The sequence below is a fragment of the Jaculus jaculus genome, chromosome 6, assembly GCF_020740685.1.
Source record: "Jaculus jaculus isolate mJacJac1 chromosome 6, mJacJac1.mat.Y.cur, whole genome shotgun sequence".
NCBI classification, from domain to species: Eukaryota; Metazoa; Chordata; class Mammalia; order Rodentia; family Dipodidae; genus Jaculus; species Jaculus jaculus.
Window position 1 is genome coordinate 25780161 of NC_059107.1, and position 19818 is coordinate 25799978.

General features: G+C 41.2%; 1 protein-coding gene across 1 annotated transcript in view; it reads left to right on the forward strand.

Moving 5' to 3' along the window:
- The window catches only part of Dock2 (dedicator of cytokinesis 2), a 469609-nt gene that overhangs the window by 223128 nt on the left and 226663 nt on the right, over nt 1-19818 (forward strand). The window contains exon 27 of the mRNA XM_045152647.1: nt 13161-13256. Within this exon, the coding sequence (XP_045008582.1) occupies nt 13161-13256 (96 nt within the window). The remainder of the gene's footprint in view (nt 1-13160; nt 13257-19818) is intronic.

A 19818-nucleotide genomic window follows, 5' to 3' on the forward strand; every position in this document is an offset into this window, starting at 1 on the left:
CAATGTGACATAAGCACCATTCAGGATTTTGTGACTAGCAGAATTAAACCAATTGCCTTATTAATTATGTTCCCATTCAAACAAGGTGTCTTGGCATTTTAACTAGTCCTCACAGTAATACTGATGATAAACAAGTGCACATTTCCTGTTAAGTTTTTGAAGTACTACAAAGAATAAATGGACTCTCTTTTCTCTAGCAAAAACCTTACAGAAGTTTGGTGCTACAGAGTCATATCTCTTTCACTTTAGTTTTGGGTCTAAACTTTAAGAGTTCACATTTTAACACAATGCAGAAACATAACCCATGCCTTATTAGTGTTTTGGCCGAATGGTTAATCAGCATAAACATATGAAATGTGTAATTTAAATTAAGAGTGATTTTGTCTATTTGAAAGTGAACAGTACATCAGATATACTCAATCACATCTCAACTCTTAAGCAACTGCACCGATGTGTTAGTAACTTTATTGTTGCTGTGACAAAATACATGATAAGAAAAAAATTAAGATATGAAAGGTTTATTTTAGTTTATAGTTCAAGGTTACAGACCATCATGGTGGAGAAGGCACTGTGGCAGGAGCTGGAAGCATCTGGTCACATTCAGTCCACAGTGAGGGAGCAGAGTGATGAGTACCTGTGTTCAGCTCACAGTCTCCTTTTAAAATAGTTCAGGACCCCAGACCACAAAATAGTAGTGCCATCACAGTCAAAGTAGGTCTTCCCACTTCAGTTCACTTAATCAAATCAATCCCTCAAGGAATGCCTAGAGGCTAACCAGATCTTCAGGGCAAGCAGTCTAGAGTTGGTAGTCCCTTGTTCAAGACATACCTACCATCCTCTTATTCATTGCATGAAAACCCCATAATTTTACCAAGGGATTCTTGACTTAGAAACATTTACATACCTTATATATTTGGATATCATAAGCAATGTGATATTGCTATAAGTAGCTAGCACACATTGCAAGATTCTTGCAAGCAGGAAGACGTGCGTTCCCATCTATCTCTTTCACATACAGTTCTGCTTGAACAAGTTAAATACATCTCTCAATTTCCTTACTTGTAGTATGGGAGGAACTAGAGATGGCAGATTTATAAGACTATTCTGAGAATTCAGTGATACGGTGTATATGAGTTACTTATACTAAATGCATATTACTTGCTGAATGATGATATTAAGTGCGTAGTACATACCGAATGATGATGATCCCTAGACTGGATCTTATTTTGCACTTTAAAATACTAAATAATACCAGGGATGGCTTAGCCTGTTGGCCTGCATTCAGTTCCTTAGCCACCCATGGAAAGCTGGATGGGCATTCATCTGCAGTGGCAAGAGACCTTGTTGTGTGCACATGTGCACACACACTCATACACACACACACACACACACACACACACACACACATGCAAATAAATACATTTTAAAAATAAGATAATACTTATCGTTAGGGTTCCTGACAAGATGCACTGAAAGGCATAATACACAGCCCGTTGCCTGATACATGATCTTTTTCAATATCTCTTTATGCAATCCTCTTAAATAACTCCTGTTTTAAAGAACAGAGCACAAAATGAGAGTCTTCTGGGCACATCTTCATAGTTAGCCTCAGCCAGTCCTCGTCTATCAGGATTAGGATGGACTTACAGACTTCAAGAGTTTCAATTTTAGGCTGGAGAGATGGCTTAGCGGTTAAGCGCTTGCCTGTGAAGCCTAAGGACCCCGGTTCGAGGCTCGGTTCCCCAGGTCCCACGTTAGCCAGATGCACAAGGGGGCACATGCGTCTGGAGTTCGTTTGCAGAGGCTGGAAGCCCTGGCGTGCCCATTCTCTCTCTCTCCCTCTATCTGTCTTTCTCTCTGTGTCTGTCGCTCTCAAATAAATAAATAAAAGATAATAAAAAAAAAGAAAAAAAAAAGAGTTTCAATTTTTTCTGCCCTACGAAGGTTGTAGATCCCAGTGTGTTTTAATAAAAGCCCTCACAAATCACTGTATAGGACCTGCGTAAGAGCAGAGCTTTGCTCTGAGCACAATGAGATTTGTGGTGTTGTTGTTAAATGTGATGGTTTTGTTGTTTCTTTTTTTTTTTTTTCCTGTTTGATTTAAGTAATTTTTTTTTCATCTGCCAGGAATTGGAAGTTAAAAGCATTTCATAAATGGAATAAAACATTTCATAGCTGGGCCATTAAAAAAATGTTAACTCATGTTACTTTGTAGTTCTTCTCTGTCATAATAGTATCATTGACAATCGCCATCAGGTTGTGAGCATCAGGGTCACATCTGTAGCCCCGTCATAGGGGGGCAATCTCAGAGCAAGGGGATGGTGGGGAACATGGCCACAGCATTATGCCACCCCAAAGACAGGGATGCCATGCTGTACCACAGACCCTGAGACGCATCTACCCTGCCTACTGTGAGCACATTTCCTTAGTGTTGATGACTGATTCTCATTACTTTTCAATCAGGAAAGAGTTCTCTTTCCTATACTATATTATCACACACTATTGTTGTAAAAATTTCCTCCAAAGCATAATACATAAAGTGGCCCATTTCACATCATATTGCAACATCTTCCTCTCTCTCTCTCTCTCTCTCTCTCTCTCTCTCTCTATATATATATATATATATATATATATATATATATATACACACACACACACACACACACACACACACACACACACACACATATATATGTATGTATGTATGTATGTATATGTATTTTATTGACAACTTCTATACTGACAGACAACAAACCATGCTATTTCCCTCCCCTTCCCCACTTTCCCCTTCATAACTCTGTTCTCCATCATATGCTCTCCCCCTCTCCATTACTTTCTCTTTTAATTTGATGTCATCATCTTTTTCTCCTATTATGAGGGTTTTGTGTAGATATTGTTAGTCATTGTGAGGTGTTGGATATCAAGGCCAATTTCTGTCCAGATAGTTGTATGTAAGGAGTGGTACCCTTCCTTTGGCTCTTACATTCTTTCCACCACCTCTTTCACAATGGACACTGAGCCTTGGAGGGTATAAGATGTTTCAGTTCTGGACACTCCTCCATCACTTCTTCTCAGTACTATGTTGCCATCTTTGTCATCTCAGTGGTCATCACCATCTGAAAAGAGAAGCTTTTCTAACCAGAAGTGAGAGTAGCATTAATATATGAATATGAGCATTAACTGTAGTGCTTTCAAGGCAATTTGGTGAGAGTAATATTTGAATTTATCTAGACAAGAGCAGGATTTATACCCCTAAGGCTCATGACCTCCCCTGCCATAGGCTTTTGATTAGGTTTTCAGTACCAGGCATGTATTCCCTTCCATAGAGCTGGCCTTCAGTCCAATTAGAGAGCAGTTGGTTTCTCCCAGAGCAGATATGCCACTATTCCAAATAGTGATAGTATGATCTCTTCCTTTCCAATTTTTATCCCTTTTATGAGTGTCTCTTGCCTTATTACTATAGTTAAGACTTCCAGTTCTATATTAAATAAAAGTGGGGACAGTGGACACCCTTGTTTTGTTCCTGAATTTAGAGGAAAAGCTTCAAGGTTTTCTCCATTTAGTATTATGTTGGCTGTAGGTTTATCATAAGCAGCTTTTATTATGTTGATATATGTTCCTTCTATTCCCAGTTTCTGTAGTAATTTTAACATGAAATGATGTTGGCCTTTGTCAAATGCCTTTTCTGCATCTATTGAGATGATCATGTGATTTTTGTCCTTCAGACCATTTATATAATGTATTCCATTTATCAACTTGTGTATGTTGAACCACCACTGCATCCTTGAGATAAAGCCAACTTTTTCAGGGTGAATAATCTTTTTAATATATTCTTGTGTTCTGTTTGCCAACATTTTGTTCAGAATTTTTGCATCTATGTTCATCAGAGAGATTGGTCTGTAATTTTCTTTTTTTTTTTTTTCAGTCTTTGTCTGGTTTAGGTATGAGGGTAATACTGGCTTCATAGGAGTTTGGTAGAATTCCTCCCCTTTACATTTTATAGAAAAGTTTGAGAAGTAGTGGTATCAGTTCTTCCATGAAGGTCTGGTAAAATCCACCATCTGGGCCTGGACATTTTTTAGTTGGGAGACTTTTTATAACTTCTTGGATCTTCATACTTATTATAGGTCTGTTTAAATGGTTTATCTCATCTTAATTTAGTTTTTGTAGGTCATATGAATCAAGGAAATCATCCATTTCTTTCAGATTTTCAAAGTTAGTGGCATATATATTCTTAAAGTATGTTCTTATATTTTTCTGAATTTCTTTGGTATCTGTTATAATGGTGCCTTTGCATCTCTAATTTATTAATTTTTGTCTATTCTCTCTTTCTTCTGGTCAAATTTGATAAGGGTTTATCAATCTTGCTTATTATTTTAAAGAATCTTTGTTTCATTGATTCTTTGGATCATTTTTTGGTTTCTATTTCATTAATTTCTGCCCTAATCTTTATTATTATTTCTTCTCATCTACTGATTTTTGGTTTGCCTTGTTCTCCTTTTTCCAAGGCCTTAAGGTGAAACATTAAATTGTTTATTTGTGAACTCTCTAATCTCTTAATATAGGCACTTAGAGCTATAAATCACTGCTACAAGTTTTGCATGAATGTTTTCAGACTTAAAAAAATTGTGTGTGTGTGTGTGTGTGTGTGTGTGTGTATGTGTGTATGTATGTATGTACGTATGTACGTACATACCTACATATGTACCAGGGTCTCTTGGTACTGTAAATGAATGTCCTTCCTGGTGGCTGAAAAGTTGAACCCAAGAGAGCAGGTTTTTTAAGTGTGTTCCTTGATCTGCTGATCTCCCCAAATACCTAGATATTTTGAATGTAAGAAAACATATAGGTCAAAGATGAAATTGTATAATAAAGTGGTACTTTGTAGTACTGAATGCATTAAGGGTCTTTTAAAGCCAAGCTGCTTCTACCTTCTTCTATTCCATTGTATGGTTTAAACACCACGCATAAAATAGGACTTCTGATCTGAGAACATTTATCTTACTTGCTATCTATCTATGGATATTATCGTTAAGGCAATTATCGGCACAAACAGCCATGCACCCAAATGTTTACCTTGTGATGTAGAATTAGTTGGCATTTACTAAGTGCTGTGGTCCTAGGAGACAGACGTAGTGTCAGTTGCAAGCCTGGTCTGGAGTCCAGTGGGCCTGGACTGGGACTCGGATTATCCTTTTCATGTCATGTGACCAGAGCCAGAGCCTCAGGCAGGTACTAAGATCTCAAAACATGTAGGGCATCAGTGTCAGAAGTAGAACCATGTCTTTTTGTTTTTTAACGCACCCCTTGCTACTGAGTTCAAATCTTTGCTTTGAGAAAAAGGCTAATGCACACTCAGAGCTCAGGAATATGTGGCTCACATTCTACCCAGAAAATGAACAGTCATTCAATGTGTGTGATAGTCAGGGGTGACTGGATGTGGCAAAACATGTGCCCTCAGCCCCTGACCACACTGACTTCTGACTCCTCCTGCACTGAGCTGCTCTGACTCCATCTGCCTGGGCAGCTCACTTTATACAATTGGGTGTTGGTCCAGAAGTGTCTTTCAGGACAGAAGTCAATTCAAAGAGGAGGAAAGACAACGGTCTACAAAACTCCAAATTCATAAAAAAAAAAAAAATTGTGTTATCTCTAGGGGCCAAAGGAAGAGAGAATGTTCTTCTTCTTTCAATGATAGCTATTATTATCTCTTCAAAGTTAGATATTTTCTTTCTAGGTGAATGTTTGTGCTCCTACAAGATAAGAAGGAAATTGGAAGAACCTCTTATGTAGAAAAAGAGCAGAGGGGAAAAAAAATAGTAGTGTCCATAGACTGCAGCTGTGCTCATGGTCAGACTAGGCATTATTTCTCTTGTTTGAAAAGAATGGGCCTTTAGATTTAGTGCTCAGTGTGGCCTTGTGATGTTCATTTCAGTACTGGAAAGGCCTAACAACAAAGTGTGCAAAAGAGATGGGATTGCCTCTGCCATGAACTCCAGGTCAAGGCTGCCTGTATATACTGTTGTAGGAGCCAGTTGTCAAATGTTCCTCAGCAGATGGCAATTTTGTTGCTGTTTGAGACAGGATATCCCATATTCGTCAGACTAGCCTCAAACTCCAGTGCTCAAACATTCCTCCTGCCACAGCCTCTTGAGTAGTCGGGATGATGGGCACCCTCCACTGTGCTCAGCCCAGGAATGAGTTTTTTTTCTAGTTCTGATCACATTTCCTGTAACATGTCACTGGTCACCCTTTTCCAAAATTGCAGGTTTACTTTTAATAAAATTTAAGGACATGACAACCTTCTTTTCAAAACATTTACCTAGCATAATCATATTCTTTTAAAAAATATTTATTTGTTTTCAAGCAAAGAGAAAGAAAGAGAGAGAATGGGTGTGCCAGAGTCTCCAGCTGCTACAAAGAAACTCCAGATGCATGCACCACCGTGTATCTGGCTTTATGTGGGTGCTAGGAAATGAAACTCTGGCCATTAGGCTTTGTAGGCAAGTGCCTTAATCTCAGAACCATCTCTACAGCCCCATAATCACATTTTTATCACTATCACCTGTGCTGCCGTGTGCACCTGGCTTATGTGGGTCCTGGGGAATTGAACCTGGAAACTTTGGCTCTGTAGGCAAGTGCCTTAACTACTAAGCCATCTCTCCAGCCCAATTCACAGGTATTTAAACATGAAGGGTTAAGGTAGAATTCTCTGTAGTTTACCCCGTAAACAGAGTAAGGGGATTTTTTTAAATAAACAGATAGAAATCATACAGTGCATTAATAATTCTCCGTGTGATCATTAAGCCAGGCATGGTGGTGCACACCTTTAATCCTAGTGGAAACAGAGGTAGGAGGATCACTGTGAGTTCAAGGCCACCCTGAGACTACATAGTGAATTTCAGGGCAGACTGTGCTGGAGTGAGACCCTACCTTGAAAAACAAAAAGGTAAATACATATAAGTAAAAATCAGAAGAAAGGAAGGAAGGAAGAAAGAAAGAGAAAAGTTATCCTTAAGCTTGCTGTGGAGACAGTTGAGAGAATTGACTCGAGTGAATTTAAGGCTTCCCTAGAAGCATCCAGAGATAGAAAGACCAATGGAGGCAAGGGACATCGACTAAGGAGATCAGTTGAAAGTTGGTTGGAGAGGCTGACTGAACACATGTAGCCATTCTGGAGGCTTATTCTATCAAGGAGACCAAACTTGCATCTGGATTGAGTGCCTGTGGGTACCAGGGAGGGAAGAAGGACCACAACTCAGAAACAGGCTCCAATCCTGGTATGGACCTTGGAGATGCTTTCAGCACTTAGAGTGCTGAAAGCTAGGACTTAACCCATGACTCATCGTGTGGGAAAAGTCTTGCCTTGGAATCTATTCCAAGAAGAAAGACTTGGAATATATTGATATTTGAAGCTCTTCAAGCAAAATGTCCCATCATGCTGTCATGTGGCTCACAGGTCACCAGCTCTACAGCATGTTCCGAGGTGGCAGGCAGCGTTTGGGATGCCTGTAGTATAATGGTAGCTTGTATCAGAAATGTAGGAATGAATAAAAACACTCACGCTGGAAGACAAGTACAAAACAAGTAATAGAAGAAAAGCAACTCATTTTGCTAAGTACGCATCATGTCAAACTACCTTCTAAATATTTACGTTTATACCCATGTATTAGTGCTGCTCTAGTCCTAGATCCCGAAAGCTGCCTTTCATGGCAGGCATTGGTTAATGCAGAGATGCACATCTGGTCAAAGTGCCAAAAATTAGTGGTTATTGTTTGCTTAGCCCTAAATGGGACTTCTATATCAACCCCCTCCCTCGGACTGGGCATCGCTGTCACACCCATAAACTCACCTAAGCTGTGAATTTAGGCCTGTTGACATGTCATCATGGATGGGGGATCATGAGACTCCCCCACCCCACCCAGAGGAACTATGGGCACTTAATGGTTGCTGTGTGGGGGAGAGTCATATTCTTCAGTGGTTTAGCCTCTGGTGAGCTGCCCATGCTCCTTTTAATAACCCCTCAACCATTCTCATATAAGCAACCATAATTAAGTTCAGTGGGTCATCAAAAACCCAGAAGTTGGGAAGGGGACTCATTGGGAAGAAGAAGGGAATTAACAGGAGTTGGAGGAGAATAATGGTGGGGGAATGCGATGTGTGCGTATACGAAATTGTCAAAATATTAAATTAAAAAAAGAAAAGTAACTGGCAATAAAAAGATTCTTCACGAGCTGGAGAGATGGCTTAGTGTTTAAGCGCTTGTCTATGAAGCCTAAGGACCCTGGTTTGAGGCTCGATTCTCCACGTTAGCCAGATACACAAGGGGGCATATGCGCCTGGAGTTCCTTTGCAGTGGCTGGAAGCCCTGGGGTGCCCATTCTCTCTCTTTGCCTCTTTCTCTCTCTGTCTGTCAATCTCAAATAAATAAATAAAAATAACAAAAAAAATTTAAAAAAAAGATTCTTCAGGGGAATCAAAATTTAAAACTATATACATAGAACTGCAAAAAAGATAGAAGATCTAATCAGAAAGCATGAAAAAGGTAATATAAAATATTCAGAGAACTAAAAGGAATGCCAGTTTTTACCAGACTGTTATTGTCCTTTTTGGAAATGAAAAGTTGGGTAAGAAATGAGAACTCAACATGGCTTACAATTGGGATGAAAATAGCATTTATCTATTCAAAATATTTAAACATTAAATTTTCCCAAACTAAAATCCCACTCTAGTTATATGGGAAGGAGAAATAAGAGGATACATGGCTTGATTGAGTGAGGAAAATGAAATCATTGTCTTTTGTGCCAGGCCATCAACAAATATTTAATGTTTAAGAAAATATAAGAAATTAAATGCTTAGGGATGGAGAGATTGCTCAGTAGTTAAGGTGCTTGCCTGCAATGCCTAATGACCTGAGTACTCAAATTTGATCCCTCACTACCCACGTAAAGTCAGAAGAGCAAAGGGGCACATGCATCTGGAGTCTGCTTGCAGCAGCTGGAGGCCCTGGGGCACCCATTCTCTCTTCTCTCTATCTTTGCTTGCACATAAATAAATATACATATATTTTAAAAGTTTAAAAGTGTTTTAAGTTGTAATGATGTAAGCCTATCATGAGTGATATGATCATAAATACCCAAATCATGGTTATAGCATTTAGAAATAAATCCACTTCTCTGGTGAGGGGCCATCTAGAACTGCTGGATTTTATTGCTGTCATTTTGTTTTAAATGAACTTTGGAGATTTTTAAAAAATAATACATATTCATGTCCTTCATGAAAGTTAACAAAATTTTATACCATTTTCCACTTCAATAGTCAGCGTCATATGTAGAAAGGTAGGATTCTTAAATTGTTAAAAGCATCATGTAATCCAATTCCACACTGGCATATGTCAAATTTTTATCTGACTGATGAACCCGATAGGGAGCCAGGCAAACAACAAATAAGCAGGTTCAAAGTATTTAGGGCTTGATGTTTTTTTGTGGAAGAAGAGCTATAAAATTGTCGCTGGGTCTCAGACAGATAACACTGACACAGAACAATCCTTTTGCAAAGCAGCAAACAGCATCTGAGGCTGTCGTTCTGAAAACTAGCCTCTTACCTCGGTAGAACTCTCTAGCTCTGCAGGGATATAAACTTTTTGTTTCTAATCAGCTATGTGGACGGTCAGTGAGAGCTACATTTCCTGAAGAGACGCCCCTCTCTGTTGGTTTTACCAGCAAAGTTCTATTAAAATGTCATGCGATCCTTGCTTTTGATTTATTTCAAAGTTCTGGATCTTTTTTTTTTCCCCGTGCACACTTGCTATATATAAATATAACTAACCTTAGAAGTAAACAAAATAAAAATCAAACAGTTTTATTAAGTCCTATCTCTTTGTCTACTTCCTACGCTGACCTGAGTATCTCCTGCTGGCTTAAAAAAGTGGGGAAGGGGGGCTTTGCATGAATGAGAGAGTTATTAAAGCCATGCTCATACCAGAGGGAGATTTTTCTAGTTGGTCTCATTAGAAGGGTTGAGAGAAAAAGAACAAAGGGTGTACCTTTCACATAATTGGATTTGGTGTTGTGATTCAAAGCGGTGTCAGCATATTATTACTTGTACTCAGCTACTAGATGATATGATCTATTATTGTTGTGAAAATCATGTTTTGTATTTAAAAAAAAAAATACCTAGATTTCAAGACTTACCTTAGGGTAAATCTTGAAAACAGGTCTTACCCCCACCCCAGTCTGCCCACCCCCAGCTCTCCTACCCCTCCTCGGCTAAAGCACAAGATACCATACAAAGTCTCTTCCAGATAAGATAGCCTATAATTATTAAAAGAAAAAAAATTACCGCAATTTGCAGTGTGTTTAGGTTGGTTGAATTAATTTTGTTGCTAGGGCCATAATAGGAAGACCGATTTTGTCATTTCAATTACAAGCCACCATTTAGTTCTAGCCTGGAAGACACTGGGTAGAGTTTCCTTCCACTCTTTTGGCACTGGAGCAATTAACAGTGGGTGATTTGTGGCAGCACTTTACTGCTTAGCCCAGGTTTATCATCTTGAAAGTTTTCCATTTGCATATATGCTATACATTCTCTGGGTGACATTTCCATATCACCCCAAGTTTAAGATTATGCATTGCCTCCTCCTACACGTTCTGCTACGTGTCGGGAATCTACAAGCATGGCTGGAAAGCTCATGCAGACAAAGGGACCGTGAGTCATAGCTGCTATTTCCTACAGTTGACCACAGGCATGGGGGGGCTTTACTTAGGAATACGTAGCCATAGTGAGGCTTCTAGTGTTTTCCATGCTCATAAATTCAGAGGAAAAGCATTTTGCTCAAGGTCACTCAGCCAATTCAGGAGAGATGGGATTCAAAGTCAAGTCTGCCTGATCCCAAAACACTTGACTAGACACACTGAGGACTTTGAAAATGAATGTGACAGTTTGGTATTTTTAAATATCAAACTTCCAAAATGGTCTAATTGCTGCTTTTTGGACTAAGAAGAATTGGCTATTTAAAAGAAGTGAGGGCCAGGAGGTCAAGAGGAAAGGGGTGCTTTTATTATCTATTTTAGTAAGGCAAGAGATTTAATCCTGGGGGGAAAAAAAAGTACATCAAGTGGAAGCCATTATATAAATTTGATGAAATTGTATGGAATGAAGAAAAGATAAAAAGAACTAATGAATACATGGCACTGAAGACTGTCTTAAAAAGAATGAAAAGATCAGAAGTCCCTGAAGGAGTTAGAAGCTGGCCCAATTGAAAAGAGGCTGCATCCGTCCTGACAGACGGATAGACATTCATCTAGCCCTGGCAGTAGCGTGTGATGCCGTTCTAGCTGCCTAGGGGGAGTTTGGGGAAGTTGCAGATTCTGGAGCCAGGCTGCAGGATTTGAAGTCTTTCTCCCTGTCTTCTTTGCTAGGCCATTTACTTGACATCTCTGAGTTCCCATTTCTTCATCTGCATAGTGGAGCTTCTACCATTCTTTATCTTGATGAGAAAACAGGGAAAGTGCTTAGCAGGGTATCTGACATGGAGTCATAGCTCAAAACGTTACCTTTTGGTGCTACAACCGTGAATAGGATGCAAGAAATAGGAGTCCACAAAAAAAGTCAGCAAAAAGGCTTCAAGAAATAAAGAAGAAAATCAAAAGAACATATTTGCTGTCCTCCCTGCCCATGAGCCTCAGGAGGGAAAAGGACTGAATGGCTGGACTTGACTGAAAGCTAGAAGTTGTTTCTGTAAAATACATACTCTGATGGCAGCTCAAGTGGCAGAGGCTCTGTGGTGGCTCTGCAAAGATCTTGAGAGGATTAGTCAGAGGGCCAAAGAAGTCAGTTTCAAGCCAGAAGAAACAAACAAACTCTGGACCAACACACCACTGCATTGATAGTAGCCACTGAGTATGTTGGGAAGGGAAAACATTTTTACTTAAGCATATATTTCTCCTTGCTTTCCATCTACACAACTACTTCTTTCCTCTGATTTCACCAAGATATGAAATTGTAGCTGAGTTGAATGGATGAAGGTGGTGGTCACAACTTCTGTCACCATTGGCTCAGCATCTTTATAAACAGACTCCAGCCAGGTCCTGGATACAAAGCTCCTGCCAGATGCTTGTCTCCCAGTCCAGAGCATCATTGAGGGTCAGGAGATGGGTCCCAGCTATAGGAATGAAGTATTAACATTCAGACCTTGCTGATGCCCAGGCTCTATTATAGACCTACAGTGTCCACTGCAGGAGAACTGGGCATGTGTGCTTTTCCAGAATATATGTCACTTATTTTCATACCGACCTCAAGAGAACCTCCTATATTTTACCAATGAAGAAATCAAGGCTAAGAAAGGTTTATTGGCGAGTGACAGCCCAGCTGGTAGGTATGGAGCTAAAATCGGGGACAGAGATCCAGGACCTAAAGCCCCAGGCCTTCCCCTGGATCATGACCGCGCTGTACAGAAGCACAGATGACACAGTCCTGAGGATGTTGATGCATATGAATGGGACCCTGGCTTACCCACAGTATAAACCTAGAAGGTACCAGAAAGTCCTCCTGGAAGTGTAGGGACTGGGTATTTAAAGTGGAGAGAACCCTATTACTGTTTGCCTCACCATGGATGTTCACGCCTACATGAGAAAGGCCACTTCTTCCGCATTCATGCCCCACTACAGTGTCTCTTGCTTTATCCTGTCCCTGGATTCTGCAACACAGCCTTCTGTCTTAGTCCCTCCATCCTAGTGCTGCTGGTAGCTTCCTGCTGCTGATGCTCAGACTGCTGCCTCACCTGCAGAGCCGATTCCCTATTCCAGGTGAGCTTATTTCTGTTAGGTCTTCACCTGACCAAAGTTCAGAGAAGTGCCTGTGGTTGAGCCAGTGGTGTACAAAAAAAATTCACGTCAGAGTTGGTGTCCTAACCAAAGGTCCTGATTCCAAAGCATACATAAGCTCCTTCCATCTGCTCATATTTGCATTGACTTGTAGAACAGCTGGTGTGCAATTCAGTATTGTCCGGAATGGAGATCTAAGGAAAGTAGGGATGATGGTGATGAAGGCACCGACGTAGCCTGTGGCAGGGATGTAGAGGAGTCATTGTGTTTGGAAACTGTTGTCCATGTGCTACCAAGGTCCTGATTGTCACACAGATGTCTCTGACTGGGTTGCAGGCCTTCACCTATGACCACATCCAAGAGATCATGGTCCAGCTGCTTCGCACAGTGAACCGGACAGTCATCACAATGGGCCGGGATCATGTTCTGATCGTGAGTAGACCCTTCTCTCTTCTCAAATGCTTCAGGGCTTCAGAATGGATTTTTCTGGAAGACCAGATCATATTGAACACCGGTGCTGGTCATTGGTTTTGCTTGTGATGAAGGATCAAATTTTTCCCATCAGAAGTGGGAAAACAAAAGAGCTAGCTCAAGTTATCAGGACTAGTTTAAGAAGTAGAGTGACCAAAAAAAAAAAAAAAAAAAAAAAGGTGGGATGTCCCTAGCAAAGGCAGAGAAGAGAGAGAGGAACCTTATGTAAGTGAACAAGGTAGAATGTTCTAGATGCATGTCCACTGGGAGACCATTCTGATTCAGTGTCAAGCAGTACTGTTTCTGAAAGCTTGGTTTTCTAACGGGCTTAAATTGTGTGTGAACTCTGCCCCATAGATAGCTAACTCAATCTCAGCCCTAAATTCAGGGTCATTCTTCACAAACATCATGTTCTGAAGACAAAAGACCAAAACAAGGAAACAAACAAAAAACCCACACCTCTAACAGCTTCACTTCTGCCCATCTTGCTTTAGAGAAAGGGCCAGACTTTGAGGTGCTAACAGGGGTCAGTCAGCAGCATCCACAAACATGTTCAGCCATGTTTGCCCTTTGCTCGAGCCCTTTAGCATTTTCCTATCTGGCTCAGAATAAAATCTAAACCATGGCCAGGTCTGAACGGCCTTTCCTTCCCCTTCCTTGTTCCCTTACATGTTCTGCCCACACCTGCCGCAAGACTCCGCCTGGTGTCTGTGGGCTTGTTTCCCATTTGTTATCAGATTGGCCCAGGAGTCAGAAAGGCTTCCCACTGTGACCCCTGTCTGTAGTACTTGTACCTCACGGCCATCTTCCCTTTGTGGAATCGTAGTCCTTCATTTCTCCTACTGATCCTCAACTTAGGCTACGGATCACTTTATTTGGCCATTGTCTGTCTCTCCTTGTGAGAATAGAAACTCCAGGTAAGTGGGCACTTTTTGTTGTTATTGTTGTTTGTTTGTCTTGTGAATTTTTGAGGCAGGGTCTTACTCTAGCCCAGGCTGACCTGGCATTCACTATGTACTCTCAAGCTGGCCTTGAATTCATGGCAATCCTCCTACCTCTGCCTCCCAAGTGCTGGGATGAAAGGTGTGTGCCACCACGCCCAGCTACTTTGTCTGTTTTGATCCCTGCTGTGTCTGCCCATCCCACAACAGCACTTGGCATATATTAGTTTTTCAATAAGTACTTGTTGGATAAAGATGTGAATGAATGAATGAATAGGTAAATTCCACTAGGCAAAGATTCTCCTATCTAACTGATACCATGTGAGATCAGGTCATAGAGTTAACAGAACTCTCAGTTTCCTGAGAAAAAGGTAAAAGTCACATCACATTTTAGTGGAATTTCCTAAATCCAAGTGTCAGCGCCTGTAGCAGTTGTCTTCTCATTGCTAGGACAAAGCACGTGGCCAGGGAGCAGCTCATGGAAGGAAAGGATGTATGTTGTCTTACAGTTTTGAGGGGGAAGCAAGGCAGAGAAGAGAACTGGGCATCACATCTTGTCACAGCAGCAGAGAGGAAGTAGAGAAAATGAGCTGAGCTATGAACACGCAGTAGGGCTGGACTACCAGAGTTCAAGACCCACCTCCAGTGACACACCTTTTTAAGGGGGGCTCCACCTCCCAAAGGCTCCACCAGCTGGGGACTAAATTTGGGGCTTCATCACAAGTACATGAAGGCTATGGGGGACATTTTACATTGAAACTACCACAGCACACTGTGTTGTCCACAAACAACTAGACTCAGCTTTCTGAAAGCCGCCCAGTGTCTCTGTTTTTTTTTTTTTTTTTTTTTTTTTTTTTTTTTTTTTTTTACCCTGGTGTGGTGTGGGCCAGGTTTGGGGACATAAAATGACATGATACTACAAAGCAGTTAACAAAACAGGTCCAGTGCTGAGAGTGTAGCCTGGAGTAGAACAGTTGTCTACTACGGTGAGGCCCTAGGTTCCTCCTCCACAGTACTGAAAGAGTAGCAAATAAAAATGAAAAATGAAGATGTGTTGGAATCCATGGAGAGCAGCTGCACTAACCAGTGCCCCTCCATTCCTGGGCCACAGGACTCTGTAAACCCATCCCTGTCATTTGTTTCACTCAGCATCTTTCCAGCATGGAAGTATTGCCATTTCTTACTCAGTTACAATCCTCCCTACCCATGGCTCCCATAACATGCCGTAGATAAGCATTTTATAACCTCCCTAATCTTTATTCCTTTTCTTTGGAGCAACCCTAAAGATGATCATCAATCCATTTGGCTCATTCTGTGTATAGCAGGCTCTTAAGTCTCTGCCTTCCCTGTAGAAGAACGGTTGTTTAAAACAGGGCCTGGACTATAGAAAGCATGAAATAAATGATGCTTATTGTTTTCTTTTCTATCTGTTGCAATGAATCTCTGTGGCTCTGCATTATCCACACTGGGTAACCCTCATTCAGTATGACCAGGTCTATGAGATTTCATATGAGGCTCTGGCCTTATGATGGCCAACCATTCCATCACACATTCCACACATAGCCCCATTGTTCTTTGTCGGGGCCCTCTTCATATCTGGAATGGCCAATGGCTCCCCACTGCCTATAAAATTAATCTGTAAGTGTATTTGCCAGCTCATCCTCAGCTTCTGGGATCTAGTGTGGTCTATACCAGTTGTTTTAAACTTGCATCTAATTTCCTGTGTCCAAATACCAGGTCAAAATGGATGTCTGGATTTTACACAGACATACCTGACACTCTTGCTAAATGCATAATCTATTTTTCTTTCATTGCCTATAATTTCTTCTTGTGCCTTCTTAGCCTTTTTGCATCCTACCTAGCCTTCAAGGTCCAGCATGACCATATGCCCCCAGGACATACTTTAAAATTTAACCTGGAGAGATAGCTTAGCTGTTAAATGACCTTGTTTGCAAAGTGTGATGTCCCGGGTTTGTTTCCCCAGTACTCATTTAAAGCCAGATACACAAAATGGTACATGTGTCTGGAGTTCTTTCCCAGGGTCAGGAGGCCCTTTTATGCCCATTCTCATTCTCTCTCTGTCTCTCTCTCTCTGTCTCTGTTTGTGAATATAAATAAATTTTAAAATTCTGAAATGTAACCATTTAATGAACCAGCTTTCATGAGCTTTGGTATCTTTATGCAATGTGCAGCCATCAGAGTGACTGAGTCTGGGACACATTGACTTTCTACACCAGAAGCTCTCACAGGTCATTCTTTAACCCCTCCCCTCAGCAACCAGGAATCTCCTTTCCATCTCTATACATTTGCCTCTTTGGGAAATTTCAAAAGGTGAAATCATAATGGCTTTTGAAATTTCTCATGTCAGGCTTCTTTTGTTAGCAAAAGGTTTTTGTAGTTCATCTGTGTTGTGGGACACATCAGGGCTTTTTTCTTTTTTGTCGCTAAGTAATATTACATGGTATAAGCTTGCCACTTTATATTATTCGCTCACAAGTTGATGGATATTTGATTGTATTCAACTTTGGCCCCTTATAAATTATGCTGCTTTGAGTATTTACATATTAGCCATGTGGAGCATATTTTAATTTCTCTTGGGCAGAAATCTAGTACTGGAAGTGTGGAAACATATGGGAGTGCAGCTTTCTAAGAAGTTGTCCAACTGTTTCACAGTGGCTATATCACATTACGTTCCACCAGCAATGTACGGGGGTTTTGTCTCCTCACACTGGCAGCCCTTAATAGTCAAACAATTCTAGTTGGTTTGTAACAATTCTGTTGGTACTTTTCATGTCATCAGCCTGTTTTATTCTCTCTCTCTCCCCCCCCTCAGTGTGTGTGTGTGTGTGTGTGTGTGTGTGTGTGTGTGTGTGTGTGGTTATGTTTGCTTATAAGGTGGTCCTAGCTCTTCTCTTATACCATAAGACGTTTGAAGGGACTTCCTTTCTATCCAGTGTGTCAGTAATGCACCTTCCTCATTCAGTTGCTGTGAGACCTAATACCCCATATGAGAAACATTCGTGTGTATGCTTGCACAGAGCACTCATGTGTTTTATTCATCTGCCATCTGTCTGTCTGTATCTATCTATCATCTATCTATGTTTTGATGATTTCATACATTATTTTGATCATATTCGCCCCCATTACCCTTTTTTGTTGCACTCCTGCTGAACCCTTTCTAATCTCAGCTAGTCCCCTTTTTACTTTCATGTCTCATTTTTATTAAGGAGAGGAAGAGAGAGAGGGATAAAGACAGAGAGAGTGTGTTCCATGGCCCCTTGCCACTGCAAAGAAACTCCAGACACATGTGCCACTTTGTGCATCTGGATTTGCATGGGTACTAGAGGATCAAACCTTGGCTGGCAGGCTTTGCAAGCAAGCATCTCTAAGCACCAAGCCATCACCCCAGACCCTTTGTATCTTTTTTTTATTTGGCACAATGAGTTTAATTAAGGTTGCTTGCATGAGCATGGGTTGAGGGCTATTTTACTAGAGCATGGGCAAGTTACTGGTGGCCAAACCACTGAGGAAACTGTCTCCCCTTTACCCAGCAACCATTAGCTGGGGTAAGGTTTAGAGAGACTTTCTTAGATTAAGAGAAGGAAAGAAGAAGGTACAAAGGGCTCCTGCCATCCGGAGGACAGGAGCGGGTACAGAGCCCATGTGGGAGTAAGGAGGGTTGTCTCCTCTCATCTCCACACAGCCAGGCCAAAACAAGGGAAGTTTACCAGAATCTCAAAGTTCAGGAGCCAGCCAAGAAAGCCTTCCCCTGGTAAAGGTCAATTTATAACCTAATAGTTTGTTATCCTCATAACTCTCATGCCACCATTACACCAGTAGGCACACCTTGCCCGACATTATGTATTTTTTTCATTTATCAATTTCTGAGAATCCCTGATATCCTTAGAACACTGAGACATGAGTTAAGCATGGCCTATGACCTCAAAAAATCAAGATCTCTTCCTATGAGGCAGCTGTCAAGTATTTCAAAGTCATTGTCCCCCAAACTCTTCATCAACGGGCTGGAGAGATGGCTTGGTGGTTAAGCGCTTGCCTGTGAAGCCTAAAGACCCTGGTTTGAGGCTCGATTCCCCAGTACACATGCTAGCCAGATGCACAAGGGAGCACACGTGTCTGGAGTTCATTTGCAGTGGCTAGAGGCCCTGGCACACCCATTCTCTCTCTCTCTCTCTCTCTCTCTCTCTCTCTCTCTCTCTCTCTCTCTCCCTCTCCTTCCCTCTCTCTCTCTCTCTCTGCCTCTTTTTCCCTGTCTGTGGCTCTCAAATAAATGAAAATAAGCAAAAATTAAAAAAAAAAAACTCTTCACCAACTTCCTGACGTGTGGTTTCCCTGCTTTAAAGAGCTAAAGGTGTGGTCTTCCACCTAGAATCATAGCTGCCCTTGACTTTATTTCTTGATCACACCTGCCCAATACTGCTTCCAGCCATCCACTCATCCTGTTTTTTTTTTTTCTTATTAAGTTTTTATTTATTTGAGAAAGAGATAGAGAGAATGGGCATGCCAAGGCCTCTAGCCACTGCAAACTCTAGAGGCATGTACCTCCTTGTTCATCTGGCTTAGGGGGCCCTGGAGAATCAAATCTGGGTCCTTAAGCTTCTCGGGCAAGATCCTTAATTGCTAAGCCATCTCTCCAGCCCCATCCTGTTATTTTTAACCATCTGGCTTCATGCCGTCCCTTCATGGGGCTGGAGGGACCCAGATGTACGCTGTAGCCACTTGCTGTCAGAGTCCAGGTGCCTGGCCAGGCCATCAGGTTCGTGGTGCTCAGCATATTGTAATAAGGGTCTCTGGGGACTTTCCTCTTCTGTGTTCTTGAGACTCCTGAGGGAAGAAATTCATTCTTTTATCCTCAGCACCAAGAAGATACCTGGCATGGAGTAGGTACTCAGTAAATATTTGTTGAGCAGATACAGAAACTCATGTGTGAGTGAATTATTGAAACATTCTCCGGAGGTGCTGTGGCATTGCCCAGAACATCTTTTTGTGTACAACTTCTCCTCATGTAGCAAATGTGTTTTGACAATACCTGAAGCCCACATATCAGAGAATGAGGGGATGATACAAGCTTGGCCTGTTCCAACATTCCTTCTCCTCTGGGCTGATTCCAGAGCCTGGTGGGGGCTCTATGTTACAAGCTGTGCCATTAGCCTCAATGTCTCTGGGGTTTGCTGGTATAATTACAACGATAAGAATGCCGCTTGTGGAGCATTAGAAGCACATGGAAGACATGCTTTTCCGGAGCCAGAATGTACAGAAATAGATGGAAAGTAAGCACAAAGAGGGTTTCCTCAAGATACAGCTTCATTTTCATAAAATGGGCCTTCCTAGAAATTCTTATAATAGAAATATCTCTTCCAAAGTGAAGATGTTGGGAAGTAATTGCTGAAGGGTCAGGGGTCCCTGTGTTAATGCCAAAGACTCCAATTTAATTTCAAATTGAAATTTGACAGGGAGAAAAGATACCTATTCTACCCATCATTTTTAATTTTCTAGGTTCTATTTTTATTGGTTAGGTTCCATTGTTTGGGAATATTAAAGAATCAATATTTTTGGCAAACACC